This window comes from Corylus avellana, chromosome ca2, assembly GCF_901000735.1.
Source record: "Corylus avellana chromosome ca2, CavTom2PMs-1.0".
NCBI classification, from domain to species: domain Eukaryota; kingdom Viridiplantae; phylum Streptophyta; class Magnoliopsida; order Fagales; family Betulaceae; genus Corylus; species Corylus avellana.
The window spans coordinates 5,098,893-5,112,492 of record NC_081542.1 but is presented as its reverse complement, the minus strand read 5'-3'; the positions used below and the strand labels follow the sequence as shown (position 1 = coordinate 5,112,492).

Here is a 13,600-nt window from a genome sequence, read left to right as displayed (position 1 = left end):
AAAAAATTTCAAATTTTATTTATGTTATTGTAATTACGGAACGTTACTTCTATTTTTATTTTTTTTTGAAAAATATGAAACTTCTATTGATGAAATTTTACGAGCATAAAGCTAAACATACAGCTCTGAAAATTATAACAAAAAGCTATGAAAGTTACAAAGTCATTTTTATGACTTCAAGTTTTCATGTACAATTACATTTAAATAATAGATCTATTTTGTACAAAGTCGATCTAAATATGCATTAATTTAATAGATTAAATTCTCAATGCCTAATTTAAAAGGAAAACTTTATACATTTAAGAAGTGGGGTTGATGATATTGGTCCTGCTCACTGTCAAAAAGGTCATGCGATACAATGAACACCTTACCATTGTGTTAGGTGTTCTAATTAAAAAATTTAATCTCAACTTGTTGGAAACATCATTAAAAGTGGATTGAGATTCTTTAAATTTTTTTAAAATATGAGATTTTTAGATTTTAAAATTTAAATAATTAGGTATTTTTAATTTTCAACATGTTAAACTCACTTGCTTCAATAACATATAAATATTTACATTTATTTCGACCATTAGATTTAATCTGATAATCTCATATTTAAAAAAAATAAATAAAAAATTGAAGAGATCGAATCATTAAAAGCCTAACCCATTACAGCTTTTAAGACGCAAGACTGCTGGATTAAAAATTCATTAAGAGAAATTAATTAAGATGAAAATAATTCTGACACAAAATAAAGTGGGATTTGGATTCTGGCAGCATGTTGCAAAGAACATCCGTACGTCAAACTTCCCTTTAGTTGACTGTTGAGAAAACAGAGGAAAAGATTCTGGGTTGTCTCAAAATCTATTCTTCACAAAGATTCAAGAGGGTCAAGTCAATTGGCCACGAACAAATGATACCCTTCCCAACAACTTTCATTAGCCATTACTACATGAACTAATTTGGAAAACAATGGCAAAAATATCCTAATGTTGTGAAATAAATGTGTTTAGTTTTACAAGGAAAATGAATGTGCCCAATCCATTATGTATAAATACTCTTTTTTAATAAAGATTAATCAAACAACTAACAGTCATGATCACATCAACTCAATAATACAAGCGTTGGATTGGAGATGAGTAAGTAGTATTACCCATGCCCTATCTCATTTGAATAAAGATGTTTAACAATTAAAACAACAAATTTAAAAGGATTTTTATGACATTCATCTATCCGAACAAGTATCGAACGACCCTAGCTATAATATGGCTGCCCAATGATATGAGAGTTTGATAAGAACTGAGTATGTAGTATTACTCTTCCCTATTTCATCTGAATAAGAAATTCTTAGTAATTTAAACACCAGATATAAAAAATTTCTTATGAAATTTACCTGCTTAAATAAGTTAAAGATCAACAAACTTCCACAAACACGCAACAGTGACCTTAAAAAACAACAAACTTGCACAAATGCCACTTTGTCCAAACAGGTCTCGAACAACTCTAACTATAATATGGCAACTTAGTGATATGAGAATTAGGTAAGAGCGGAATATGCAGTAATACTACTAATACCCTATCTCATTTGAATAAAAATTTTTAGTAATTTAAACACCAAATATAAAAATATTCTTATGAAATTTACCGGCCTAAACAAAACAGGTGGAAAAAACAACAAACTTGAACAGACACGCAGCAGTGACCTTAATAATGTGAAGATGTGGTCCGAAAGGACACAGATGAGGTGGTGGGAAAGTTAACCCAGTGACCATAATTTCTGGCACCTTTTTGAATACTTTAATATATGGGTACTGTAAATTCATGATTCCTTATCCATTGATTAAAATAAAGCATGGGGGTTCAATGAGTGCACCCCCGATTTGGCGATTTGGATATGTTCAACTATATGTTAGTGCTGTCAATTCCATCACACCTAACCTGCAGATTAAAAGAGCCCACAATTAGGCAACAAGCATTATTTTGAAAAGGAAAAAAGTTTTAAATTGGTTTATGTGGTTTAGGTCACCATCAGGTCAATCCATATGGCTTCAAATTTATCCTATTCATCCTTGTCTTATGCACTGCACTATTATCAAATACATGGTTTTGTTCATATTCATTAGTTTTTTTTTTAAAAAAATAAAATAAAATAATAAATGGTTAGAGTAATGCTATATATTATAACTTCATCTCACTCGTATTCCACTTACTGATAAAGCAATAAAGCAGTATCTATCAACATTTGATTTTAATTTTTATTTTAAAATAAAAAATACTATATATTGCACCTTCATCACAATCGTGCCCCAAAAAGTTGTTTTAGTATAAGTTTTGGTTAAATCACAATTTTTAAATGGTATAACTTTACGTTTGGTTGTCATTTTAGACTTTGTCTTTTTTAAAAAAAAAGATTTTTTAGGATCCAAGTAAAAAAAAAGCTAAAAATGATGATCCATAGAATATTGAGAAAAAATAAAAAAAGTAAAAAGTATATTATCCGTTGTTTTTTTTTTTTTTTCTTTTTCAACTGCTTATCGTTGGTGATTCGGGGTGGGTTGGTTGAGTAACGTTATACATCATCCTCTCATCTCCAAAACTTGTATAGTTTGGTCTCTTATAATATTTGGTACATGAAAATTAATTTTTTTGTTGAAAAAACCAAGTCGCATAGGCTTTGGAGAATCGAGTGATGGGAGGGGATGATAGGTGATAAATAGAATTACTTGGATCAGCCACTTTTCATTTGGCCAAAAGGTGGCTCGACCATTTCCTGCTTTATATATACTGAGAGTCTGTTTGGGTGTGCGTCTGAGGGATTTAAAAGTGTATTTAATACTCAAAAAGTCAATTTGAAAAAAAAAAATACATGTTTGAGAACAAATTTTGAAAGCGCTTTGAATTGTCTAAAAATGACCAAAACGCACTTTGACAAAAACTTAAAAATTAAGCTTTTGCTAAAAAGTGTTTTTTTGACTTAAAAGCTCAATCTATTTTTAAAACGCAGTCCCAAATAAGCTATAACTTAGAGAAAGCGGTAGTTACATATATGCTATCACTCTAATAAAACCAGTCAATCTGAAACATTCTTAAAACTACTTATAAAGCCCGATATCTTTAAGCTGCTATTTTTAATTGGCTTAGGAGCTACACCTAACGTTTTTAACCTAGGAAACATCCCTACCTAAAAAAAAATGTTTCGCTATAGGCCAAGTCTTAAAAAATCGACATGTCTGACTAATTGGGAAACATGTTCCATAAAAAAATTGCATTGAGATGATTTTGAGCCACATTAAGGTGAAAGGGGCAGTTAAAAAGGTGTGCCACAATGAGCACCTTACCGTTAATTAATTAATTTTAATTTTGTCGATGTTCTAAACTCAAGTTTTCTAATCTTAACCATGTTGGAACCATCACTCGAAGTTTAACCCCCATCAAACTCAATGTTTCCAAAAGGCCAAGGCGTGAAAGGGAGTGATTCATTCAAAATCTAAGAAACTAATTTAACATGAAAATTACTCGAACATAATTAAAACTGGTGTTGACGGAGTGGGAGTATATTGCCCCATAGGCGTAATTAAGTTTGTAGGGAGAACGATTAAGTTGTGGGGGTGCAGGTGCGGTACGGAGTATTTTGAAATTTTTTTTAATAAATCCGTACAAGTAGGGTTTAGAGTTTTTCTATATATATGTATGATGTAACCCTAAATCATAAAAATAAAATTACAACCGTCTCTCTGTGGACGTAGACAAATTGTCGAACCACGTTAAATTTGTGTTTCGACTCTCTTTTCGATTCTATATTGTTCATCAATTATTATACACGATAATAACAATTGGAATAATGTTTTCTTCTTCACAAAGATTTTGATTAGCCCTTAAATTAGCTAGTTGGCTGTGGTATCTCAATAACAATCGAAAAAATTGTTGTGATCAAAATCTTCTTATGATCCAGATTAAATTTCATATATTGTCACATGATGAATATATTGTCACGTCATTTAAAAATTTTAAATGAGGTGGCACCGTATACACATTTCGATACAACAAAAACAAAATTTAAATTATAAAATATTTCATCACCATTTCAGAAGATCCTTAATTTTTAAGACAATTATATGAATTTGTCCTTAATGCCTTCTCACATTCTCCAAAAATATGGGTCGGGTCAGCCAAAATGCCCACAGACGCAGCATAGCCATTTACTAGGAGAGTGGTCTCTTTTCTGGCCCTTGTAGAAGATGAAATGCCAAATCTTTCACTGTCCACATGGATAGCTCTTAGGTTGTGGGCCGGGAAACATACCTTGTTAGTTGTAACCTTAACTTCTGCTACCTTTTCTTAGAGATTTCTATGTGCCTACCTTAACTTCGGCTCTAGAAATATCATGGCCATGATCCATTGATTAAAATATATATGGTTGGGGTTTCCTTGAGTGCCCAATTCGGATACACTCTATGTTATAACAGTTTTAACTTGAGTCAAAATACTGATGGGTCGGTTATTATAAACGAGAAGGAAATTAGTGGGGAAGTTTGTTGAAATGGGCAGGCAAAAAAAATAGTTAAGTCAGCTAAAGGCCCAAGAACAAAAAGAGTAATGATAGCCGAAAAAGTCCGAGCAAGAAGGAATATGATCTTCTCCATTTCAAATAAGAGAAGCTGATTCCTTTTATTTTGAAACAATTTTGCCCCCGTTAAATTAGGAATGGGTCATCTTTATTTTATTTTTCATTTGAAATTGAGAGGATGCTTCTTCAAACTAGGAGGAGCAGACGAAAAATCCCCTTTTACATGACTTTTGTCGTTTTTTATAGTGAACTTCTCCCTCTAACCATCTGCCACATGCCACGTCTTTATCGGTGATCTACCCTGCAGCAAATATTCTATGTCCCAGGACTTTCCTCACACCTATTGCCTCATGCCAAAAATAAAAATAATGGGTTATAATTTAGGCTCTGTTTGTTTTAACGTAAAATGCTTTTCGTTGAAAAATATTTTCAACATGAAATACTTTTTAGAAAATAATTTTCTAAAAAATATTTTATAGTGTTTGACGCGTACAAAAAATCACAATTATATATATATATATATATATATATATATATATATATTAAACTCTAAACTATGAAAATGTCCTGAGCGGGTCCCAGTCAACTCCCGATGAGTCCCGGGCAGGTCCCGACGGGTCTCAGGTAGGTCCGATCGAATCTCAATCAAGTTCTAGTGAGCTCCTGGGCAAGTCTTGGCAGGATTAGTCGATTTGAAAATGAGATACTTAAATTCAGAAAATGGTTTACGGTTTTAAAAAATGTAAACTATTTTTCAAAAATTAAAAAAGAATTTTTGGTCAAATGAACAATATTTTTCGTTGACTATTATTTTATGTCGCTTCAAACACCAAAAAAATATGAAAAACATTTTTTGAAAATTATTTTACGAACAAACATAGCATAAGTGTCCATTTCTCTTATCCCACTATTTTTTCAAAAAAAAAAAAAATCTGTTATCCCACTATCAGGACCGTCTGGTTTAATCTGGACCATCCATGACCTTCAGGACCCGCCATCTGGTGTGCAACCTTTTTACATGGACGTCCCTGATTCAACCGGACTATTACAAAATCGCTTGCCCTTCCCGCCAACCCATTGAAAGTGAGTGCTCTCTCTCGCTTCACATCACACACACACACACACAGAGTCAGAGACACACACAGAGGCGAAAATGGAGTTGAGTCTGGGCGGGAACGCGCTCAAGACCTTCGCTAGGTGCATCACGTGCCTCGCACGTGTCGGTAACGAGCTCGTCATTCAAGCTTCTCATTCTCAGGTAAATTTCCTCCCTAACTTTCCTCCATTTTTTCTAACTTTTCCCACAGATTTCACGATCCCAAACACTTCATATCTCACTGACGTTTCCACAATTTCATACTAATTTGAGCCTCTGAATATCATGAATTTGTGTTTGTCCAACCGAATCAATTGAGTTATTAATTTTTTTACATTATCGAAGGGTTTATATTTTGTGAATGATCCATAGAATCAAATCTTGGGCTCATTATAGTTTACCTTGTGATCAGGTCGACTTGTTATGTCAGAAATTATATGTTACTTCTGGTATTTGCGCTTCGAAAGTTATCCAGTGGTAACTCATAATTAGGCTTCAGCGTAGTTTACTTAGGGTTTTAGAAGAGTATAAAGGGGCTTTCGTGTAATATTTTTTATTTTTTTATATATTTTTATATGTTTGGTTGGATTTATATGAATCCTACTAGATAAGTGAGAAGTCAGTAAGTGAAGCTTTGTTTGGTTGGCAAGAAAATGAAGGAAAACAAAACAAAACAAAAATAAATAGCTCTGGCGCCTAGAATTTTTGCAGCTTTGGTTTCTGAAAATTCGAAGGATTTCCTCAAACGTGCTATGTAGTTGTAATTTGTATTTTTCCATAAGTGAATGACGTTGTTGTTTTAACTAGTCTAAGTTAGGGAAACTGTTGAGGTTTAAATTTTAACTTCATTTTCTTATCCGTTTGAAATATTCTTAACAGCCGAACTTAATATTAGGGGAATTAGGATACCCTTTTGGTCTATTCAACCTATATGGATTAGGCTGTGTTACGATTTAAAAATAATAAATAAATAAACCAAGAAAGGGAAAAAGAAGATGAAGAAAAGAGGATACAAATGAGTTAATCATTTATTAGTACCATACTAAATATTCATGTATTAAGTTAAATTTGTTTAGTTACAATTTCTTGCTTGCAGCTTGCTTTTCACACCCTCAATTCATCGCGGTCTACCTATCAGTCTACTACATTTAAGCCCGGTTTCTTTGACAATTATACAGTTTCTGGTAACCAAGTTAAATGCAGTGTGCTTTTGAAGGTAAGATAGTTTCTTTCAATGTTTTATATATTTTAATGGGATTTTGCTACTTAGATTCTTGCTGATTAGCATCTTCAGGCCGTTTGTTCTGTTCTTAGGACACCCATTGCAAGTATTGATAATTTGAGCATAAAGTTACCTGATCCAGACTCGTCAAAAGTGCAATGGACGCTGGAATGCTATAGTGGTAAAGTACTTTCCTACATATCTTGTATTGTATCCTACACTTGTTAGTATTGGATAGGGAGATGCAGGCCCAATATATAGGGGTAGAAAGATGGGATTGATGGGTGCTTATACATGTATGCTAGTGGTCAATCTTGTCATTTCTGGGTTATATTTATAACCAATAAGGGAACATTGGATTTCTACCGTAGTGGAATGCAATCATGGGACGCTTATAAATGAAATAAATTTATGGTGTCCTGCAAACATTCTTTGAGAATTAAAATTTGAAATTATTGCTATGGCCATGCTGATCATTTAGGCAAGACAAGCTATACATAGGTGTTGGTAGTTATGTGCAGAATATTCCATAGTGGCATTTGGCTTGAATCTCCAATGGCTTCCTCCATTAAGCCTTCATCCTGGACTAGTCACTTTAATGAGTAGCTCCTGATTGAGTCATGATCAAAATCTGACTCCAGTTTTATCAACAAAAAAAATAAAAATAAATAAAAAAATATAAAAAAAAAAAAATGATGCCAAATTCAATATCAGGCTAAAATAAATATGAATTTGGATTTTGGGCTCACTTATTGAATGCTCTACATTTATGATGTTATGCACTATGCACATGTTACTAGATAACTGTACCATGCAACTTTTCTCATCGCACAATCTTCTTTTGTGTGTTATTCAAGTCCAACATTGATTTTAAACAGTTTTATGCTGTGCATTTTGCAGGCATGAGAAAAACCTATTGGATTACTTGCAATGTTGAACCCGACATACAACATTTATCTCTTGATAGGAGAAAATTCCCAAGCAGCTTTGTAGTGAGGCCTCGTGATTTCAATAGATTGCTTTCTAATTTTCAGTCATCTCTTCAGGAGATTACTATCATTGCAACAGAACGGACCTCCTTACCTTCTGACACTGCAAGTGAGATTGAAGGAAAAGCAGTTGAACTCAGAAGTTATATAGATCCAACCAAAGGTAAAAAACATATTAGTCTTTCTTCCCTCACTTCATCGCAAACAAGATATCAATGCTTCAATTTTTGAATTGTAGAGAATGACTCCTCGCTGCATACTCAGCTGTGGATAGATCCTGCAGAAGAGTTTTTGCAGTATACTCACACTGGAGACCCTGTAGATGTCACATTTGGTGTAAAAGAACTGAAGGTATATTAATCCAAGCCTTGGAACCTAATTTTTCTGAGCTTCAATTGCATTTGAGTCATAATTCACGTGGAAAAGCCTTACCCAACTGATGAAACATCAACTAGAGATAACATTCACCTAATCTTTGTCATTATCATCATAATTAATTTTATTATTTGATGCTTTCTGGTGTAAGCCTCAAGTGTTTTGGCTAACTAGTTTACTTATATGACTGTTGAACTTTGTATTAACTCCTTTTGACCACAATCTTCTTTGTTTATCATCAAATTGCAGGCCTTTCTTACTTTTTGTGAAGGATGTGAAGTTGACATTCACTTGTACTTTGAAAAGGCTGGCGAGTAAGATATATCAAGTCCATTAGTTTCCCTTGCTCTCTTTTATTTTTCTTTCCTCCTCCACAAGGAGTTTCTCTTCTAATGAACTTCATGTGAAACACTAGCTTCAGCCTGTATGTGTGCTACTATATGTGATCATTGTTGATACAAATTGGTTTTGATGACAAATCACTACATTAGTAGACTCCTTTGCTACTTGGTATCCACAATACCACTTGGTATCCGTCGAGTTACATGAAAGTTTGTGTAAATAAAACATGAAATTTACAAGAAAGAATGAAAACCAAATAGCAACAATGAGCTGATGGAATATATAGCTCCTTAGAATCAAGGCATTACAATAAAAAAAATGCAAGATGAGAAGAGTCATTTGAGTTTATACAAGTTTATGCATTTGGTGATACATAAACCATTTAATCAACACCAAACAAATGAAGGGTGAACTCCATAATTCCCTTGCTATTTCACAATGGAGAAGACGGTGATCAATAGATTCCCACTTTTCTTCTTGCACATGCAACACCAATCCACCACTATGATGTTCCTCTACTTCAAATTGTCTAAATCAAGATTTTTCCTAATGTCGATGTCCACACAAAGAATGCCATTCTTGAAATACTCTTCCAAGAAAAATGGCAACTTACAGGAATGGATAACACACATGATAGTAGGAATTCGCTTCAAACTTTCTCTTTTTGGAGGGGATCCAACAAATTCTATCATCACTTCCTTGTCTTAATCTGTGAGAATACAACAACTCTAAGAAAGAAGAGACCACTTCCACCTCCCAATCATGCACTAGTCTAATAAAGAATATATTACATTGTAGATTTCTATTTCGAAACTGCATATGATCTGCCACCCATGCATCCTTCCAACGTGCAATACTAAACCTCACCTTGGACCCATCTCCCACCTCATATCTAACAAATTTAGAGAAAACTTCGCACCCCCTAATAAGAAGTGAAACCAAAGTTGTATCATCGGAGTATTATTGACTCTATGCATTTGCATCACATCAGAAATCCATATTGGTGGCCATCAATGCATCACATTTTTGTCCATACTTCAGTTTATTGTTTGTGATCATCTGGCTGCCCATCTCTTGATACTTGATTAATTTCGACACATATACAAATGATTTTAATTATTCCATTGGTCATCCTCAATTTGACGTTCATTGAGATGCAAATAAATGGCCACTAGGAAGTTATACAAAGAATCTTTGGATCAATTAATTAGTTGTCTTGATGGTTTGCTAGACAATCCATAGAAAAATTTACTACTATCAAATGTTATAGACTTTGTCTGTCTTGGCATAGCATTTTGGATGCAAGTGTTATTAACTAAAAATTGGCTTCGTCTCAAAAAAAACATGTACCTGGGAGATAGGCCAATTCTCATGGCACCAAAATTCGGCTTAGATGATGGATCCAGCTCAAACTTTGATGCTACACTTGTCCTTGCAACCATGCTTATATCTCAGCTCCACGAAGGAAATCCCTTGGAACCTCCACAAGTAGCTACATGCACAAGACATCTCCAGAATGAGCATGGAACAGGGTCTGAAGCTCAACGTGAAAGGTGTAGACCAAATATTTCTGAGCTTCCATCTGATCACACCAGAATTTGGTCTGAAATTTCAGGTAACTGTTCATATAATGTTTCAATGGTGAGAAGAGAATATGTTATGCATTCAAGTCTTGAAGACTTCTATTCGCAGGAAGCGCAGCAAAAAGTGGCGGTGGAAGTGGTACTGGAGAAAGGCAGGTTCAAGGGGAAAGAAATTTGAACGCCAGTGAACAAAGGGAAATTCAGAGGATTAGCACAATGCAAATCTCACAAGCTGCATGTGCTAGAGGAAATGAGCACGCAAATCCCAATATGTATCCTAATTTTTACTGTTTGCTTCAGTATGCCATCAATTCAAGTTTCATGTATCAAACCTTGACTTGCTATTTTGTGTGTGCTGCTTCCTGCATTCTGTGAATTGTGCCTTGTCAAAGCTTTACGAATTATCTCCAATTGTATTTTTCCTGCTAAATATAATAATTATTTGTAGATAATGAGAAAGGACTGCCTTTGCAGCCCGCTGAGTGCTTTACGTAGTGTCTATATGGATAGGGTATCAAACATTAGGTGAACCTAAGTTCATGGAGTTTCACTCTATATGCATCTAAGTTTCTGTTGTGATCTTCTGGAGCAAGTGCCTCTGTAGTTAAGCTTTGAGGGCCTTTCCTTAGAATGATATCTAAAACATTGGAGAAAAGTCAATGATCCTTTTCTGCTTTAGTCATTTGATCCAAACGGGGATAATATGTTCCCAAGGAAGCCACTTTAAGACCAAGATTTAGTTTCCACTAACAAAATATTTAGTCAGCTTTGTGATAAGTTTATACCTGGATTTATGTGTGGAGAGCAAGCAGTTAAAGGATCTGTCAGTTGGGCTTGTCTCTCTAGGTACGAGGCTCTGTTTGGTGTTTGAGAAAAGTAGATTATAGAAATGGCATCAGAAAAGTTCAGCAATATAGGATTATTGCTCTTTCCAACCAAAGCAAATGCTGCTCACACCACACTTATCATAGGTTCTAAATTTTTGCTAAGGTGATCGGAACAACTTCTAACCCTCTTGCATGCATGCTGATACATAAATTGATCATAATTGTATTGTCTTGACTGATTATGTTAGCTGCCATCCCGCAGAAAAGGATCATGCAGAACAATCACGAGGTTAGTAAGAGATAGTGAATTGGATTATTCTTGCATGTGTTTCTGCTCCCCCCCAACATGGCTAATATTTTTACTATTTGTTGCTTTCAGATAGGCCAGATACTAATGCTCATGGATTTTCACAACGTCATCCTAGTAACTGGGTAGATGCGGATGAGGATGAGGATGATAATAATAATGGGGATGATAACGAACTATGCATTCAGTCAACACCACCCTACTATGAGGAACAATAGCCTCCATTGATCTCTATCTTAAAGACAGGCTACTGGTTGTATGTCTATTGTAAGTGCATCTCTTATAATGACCTGCTTTGTCCTCACAAATTATTTTTTTATCTAGTAAATTTTTGGTGGTTTTTCCTATTTTACCCACCCTTATTATCACTCTGCTATTGTATTAAATGCAATTCAATACAAGGTAGATCCTACATCCAGGATTCCAAAAGGTGGTTGATTATGTGCTCTGCTTTCGAATGATTTTTAGTGTACTCAAATACAGAATATAATCATGCACCTCAATTGAAACCAAAAGAAAGTAGGATGTTGTACATAATATGCATTTAGTAAGTTTCCATGAAGTGTTAGCAAGCCAGTAAACATATACGTGTGATATTACTTCATTTTGCTAGGGTTGCATTACTCTAAATTGTCAGTCCTGGTGAAATACAATTTGGAAATTTTCTTGAGTTAGGTCATGGGACTGGTGGGTGGCTCAATAACTCTCAGGAGGTGATCCGTCACAATCATGCCGCAGTTATAAGGCCCTGTTGTTTTTTTGATGTAGTTGTAAACCGAATCTTTAAAGTGTTGATGCCTACTGCATGTTTTGTTGTAGCAAATTCTTGTCACTTGATTTAATTTTCGGTTGCTATTGGTCAAGAATATCATATGGATTGTGATGATTTTAACATGCATAAAGAGAATTGGCAGGTGTGATGTCAAGTTTTTGAACTGATGGTCCCAAATACCATACATGACAATGATGGTATAAGCCTTAAGGTGGAGTTTATTTAAGGATCAACCCGGTGGTATTACAGTTTGCGTAATGTTAGAGACTATATTTTCAACTTACAATTATCTCAAAATTTTGCTGACATGGCAATTCTAATGAATTCTTGGATCAATATTTAAAAAAATAATACAGGAGTCGGTTAAGACTGCGAGGTTAACATTGTGAAATTAAAATGTAGTAAATCTTACTTTTACAATAAAAAAATTTTAATACCCCAACGGTTTTCTTCCGATGATAAGCTTAAACGAGGTGGATCACCAAATTTGATTGATTCTGAAGTGACGAATCTCTTTCTCTTTCTCCTCTCTCTATCACATACAACTTAGCCGGATCTCTCAACAATGCCTACGTGCCAGGATGTCTGGGACCCTGTTTTCATTCATATCCAAATACCATTTTTCAATTTGTATGTTCAACATATCAACAACTTAGAATTCAGTGAACTTGCTCAGGAGAAAAACGAAAAGAAAAGAAAAGAAAAAAGAATTCAGAGAACTTTGCCGTTCAAGAATTATAAAATAATTTGAGATGGAAAAAATAATGAGGGAAGAATCAATAGGAAAGAGAACCCTTTTCTTTGGTATTAAAAATGTACAACTTTTATATTAATATAGATTGAAAAACAAAAAGATTTCAACAGACAGCTGGCTTGAGGAGGGTAGGTTTTGGGACGCGCAAACACCGCCCTAAGCGATCTGTGATGGGTCCCGCGCCTACTAACGCTTGTGCACGTTACGTTGACGCCGCTTAAAGCGATCACGTTTTTGCCGCATTTTTTGAGTTAAAACGGACAAAAAAAAAAAAAAAAGGTCGTCTAGCCGTTGTTCGTTTGAATTGCCGTTGACATGCCCGAGGCGGGCGAAGGAGGGTTTTAAACTTTTAAGGCAAATAGAAATACAAAAATTAAAGGAAGTAATTAAATTTGTAAATATTCTTATTATTTGTTACAAAATTTAAAGAGAATTCTACTGCCACAATACATGTTTTTTTTTTTTTTTTCTTTTCTTTCATGCTGTTATTGCTTTTCTTTGTATTTGTTTTCTCGTCTAAAAGAGAAAAACATGGGTTACATATACTTAAACCTCATTTTTTTAAAAAAAAGTTACACAAATTGATATGCGTGACATTTGGATACATCAAAGTAGGAAAAAAAAATTATTCTGTTAGTGTTAACCATTAGAATGAATTAAAAAAATTAAATTTGACTAAAATCTTCCAAAATTACTATCATTTTGACCATTGAAAAACTAAACTTATCTTTTATAATTATTAATCAGTAAATAATAATAATAATTTTTTTTTTTTAAAAAAAAA

At 34.0% G+C, this 13,600-nt stretch overlaps 1 protein-coding gene across 3 annotated transcripts; it reads left to right on the top strand.

Moving 5' to 3' along the window:
• The first annotated feature begins 5,649 nt into the window (after positions 1–5,649).
• On the top strand, positions 5,650–12,089 carry LOC132171847 (uncharacterized). 3 transcript variants are annotated; one of them, XM_059583258.1, is made up of 11 exons: positions 5,650–5,807; positions 6,742–6,861; positions 6,940–7,048; positions 7,768–8,019; positions 8,095–8,207; positions 8,481–8,545; positions 9,935–10,188; positions 10,266–10,428; positions 11,232–11,272; positions 11,363–11,557; positions 11,966–12,089. In XM_059583258.1, exons 1-10 carry the CDS (start codon positions 5,703–5,705, stop codon positions 11,506–11,508), a joined length of 1,368 nt encoding a protein of 455 aa, XP_059439241.1. In that variant the 5' UTR covers positions 5,650–5,702; the 3' UTR covers positions 11,509–11,557; positions 11,966–12,089. The 3 variants fall into 3 exon arrangements, with proteins under 3 accessions (XP_059439241.1, XP_059439242.1, XP_059439240.1); XM_059583259.1 differs by having other exon boundaries at positions 11,962–12,089; XM_059583257.1 differs by having other exon boundaries at positions 11,363–12,089.
• The last annotated feature ends 1,511 nt before the right edge of the window (positions 12,090–13,600 follow it).

Bases quoted from the DNA above. Each gene is read 5' to 3' on its own strand.
- LOC132171847 (XM_059583258.1), top strand. From the start codon at position 5,703: ATGGAGTTGAGTCTGGGCGGGAACGCGCTCAAGACCTTCGCTAGGTGC. The intron at 8,020-8,094 runs GTAAAAAACATA...TTTGAATTGTAG, and splicing joins TTATATAGATCCAACCAAAG to AGAATGACTCCTCGCTGCAT. The intron at 11,273-11,362 runs GTTAGTAAGAGA...TGTTGCTTTCAG, and splicing joins TCATGCAGAACAATCACGAG to ATAGGCCAGATACTAATGCT.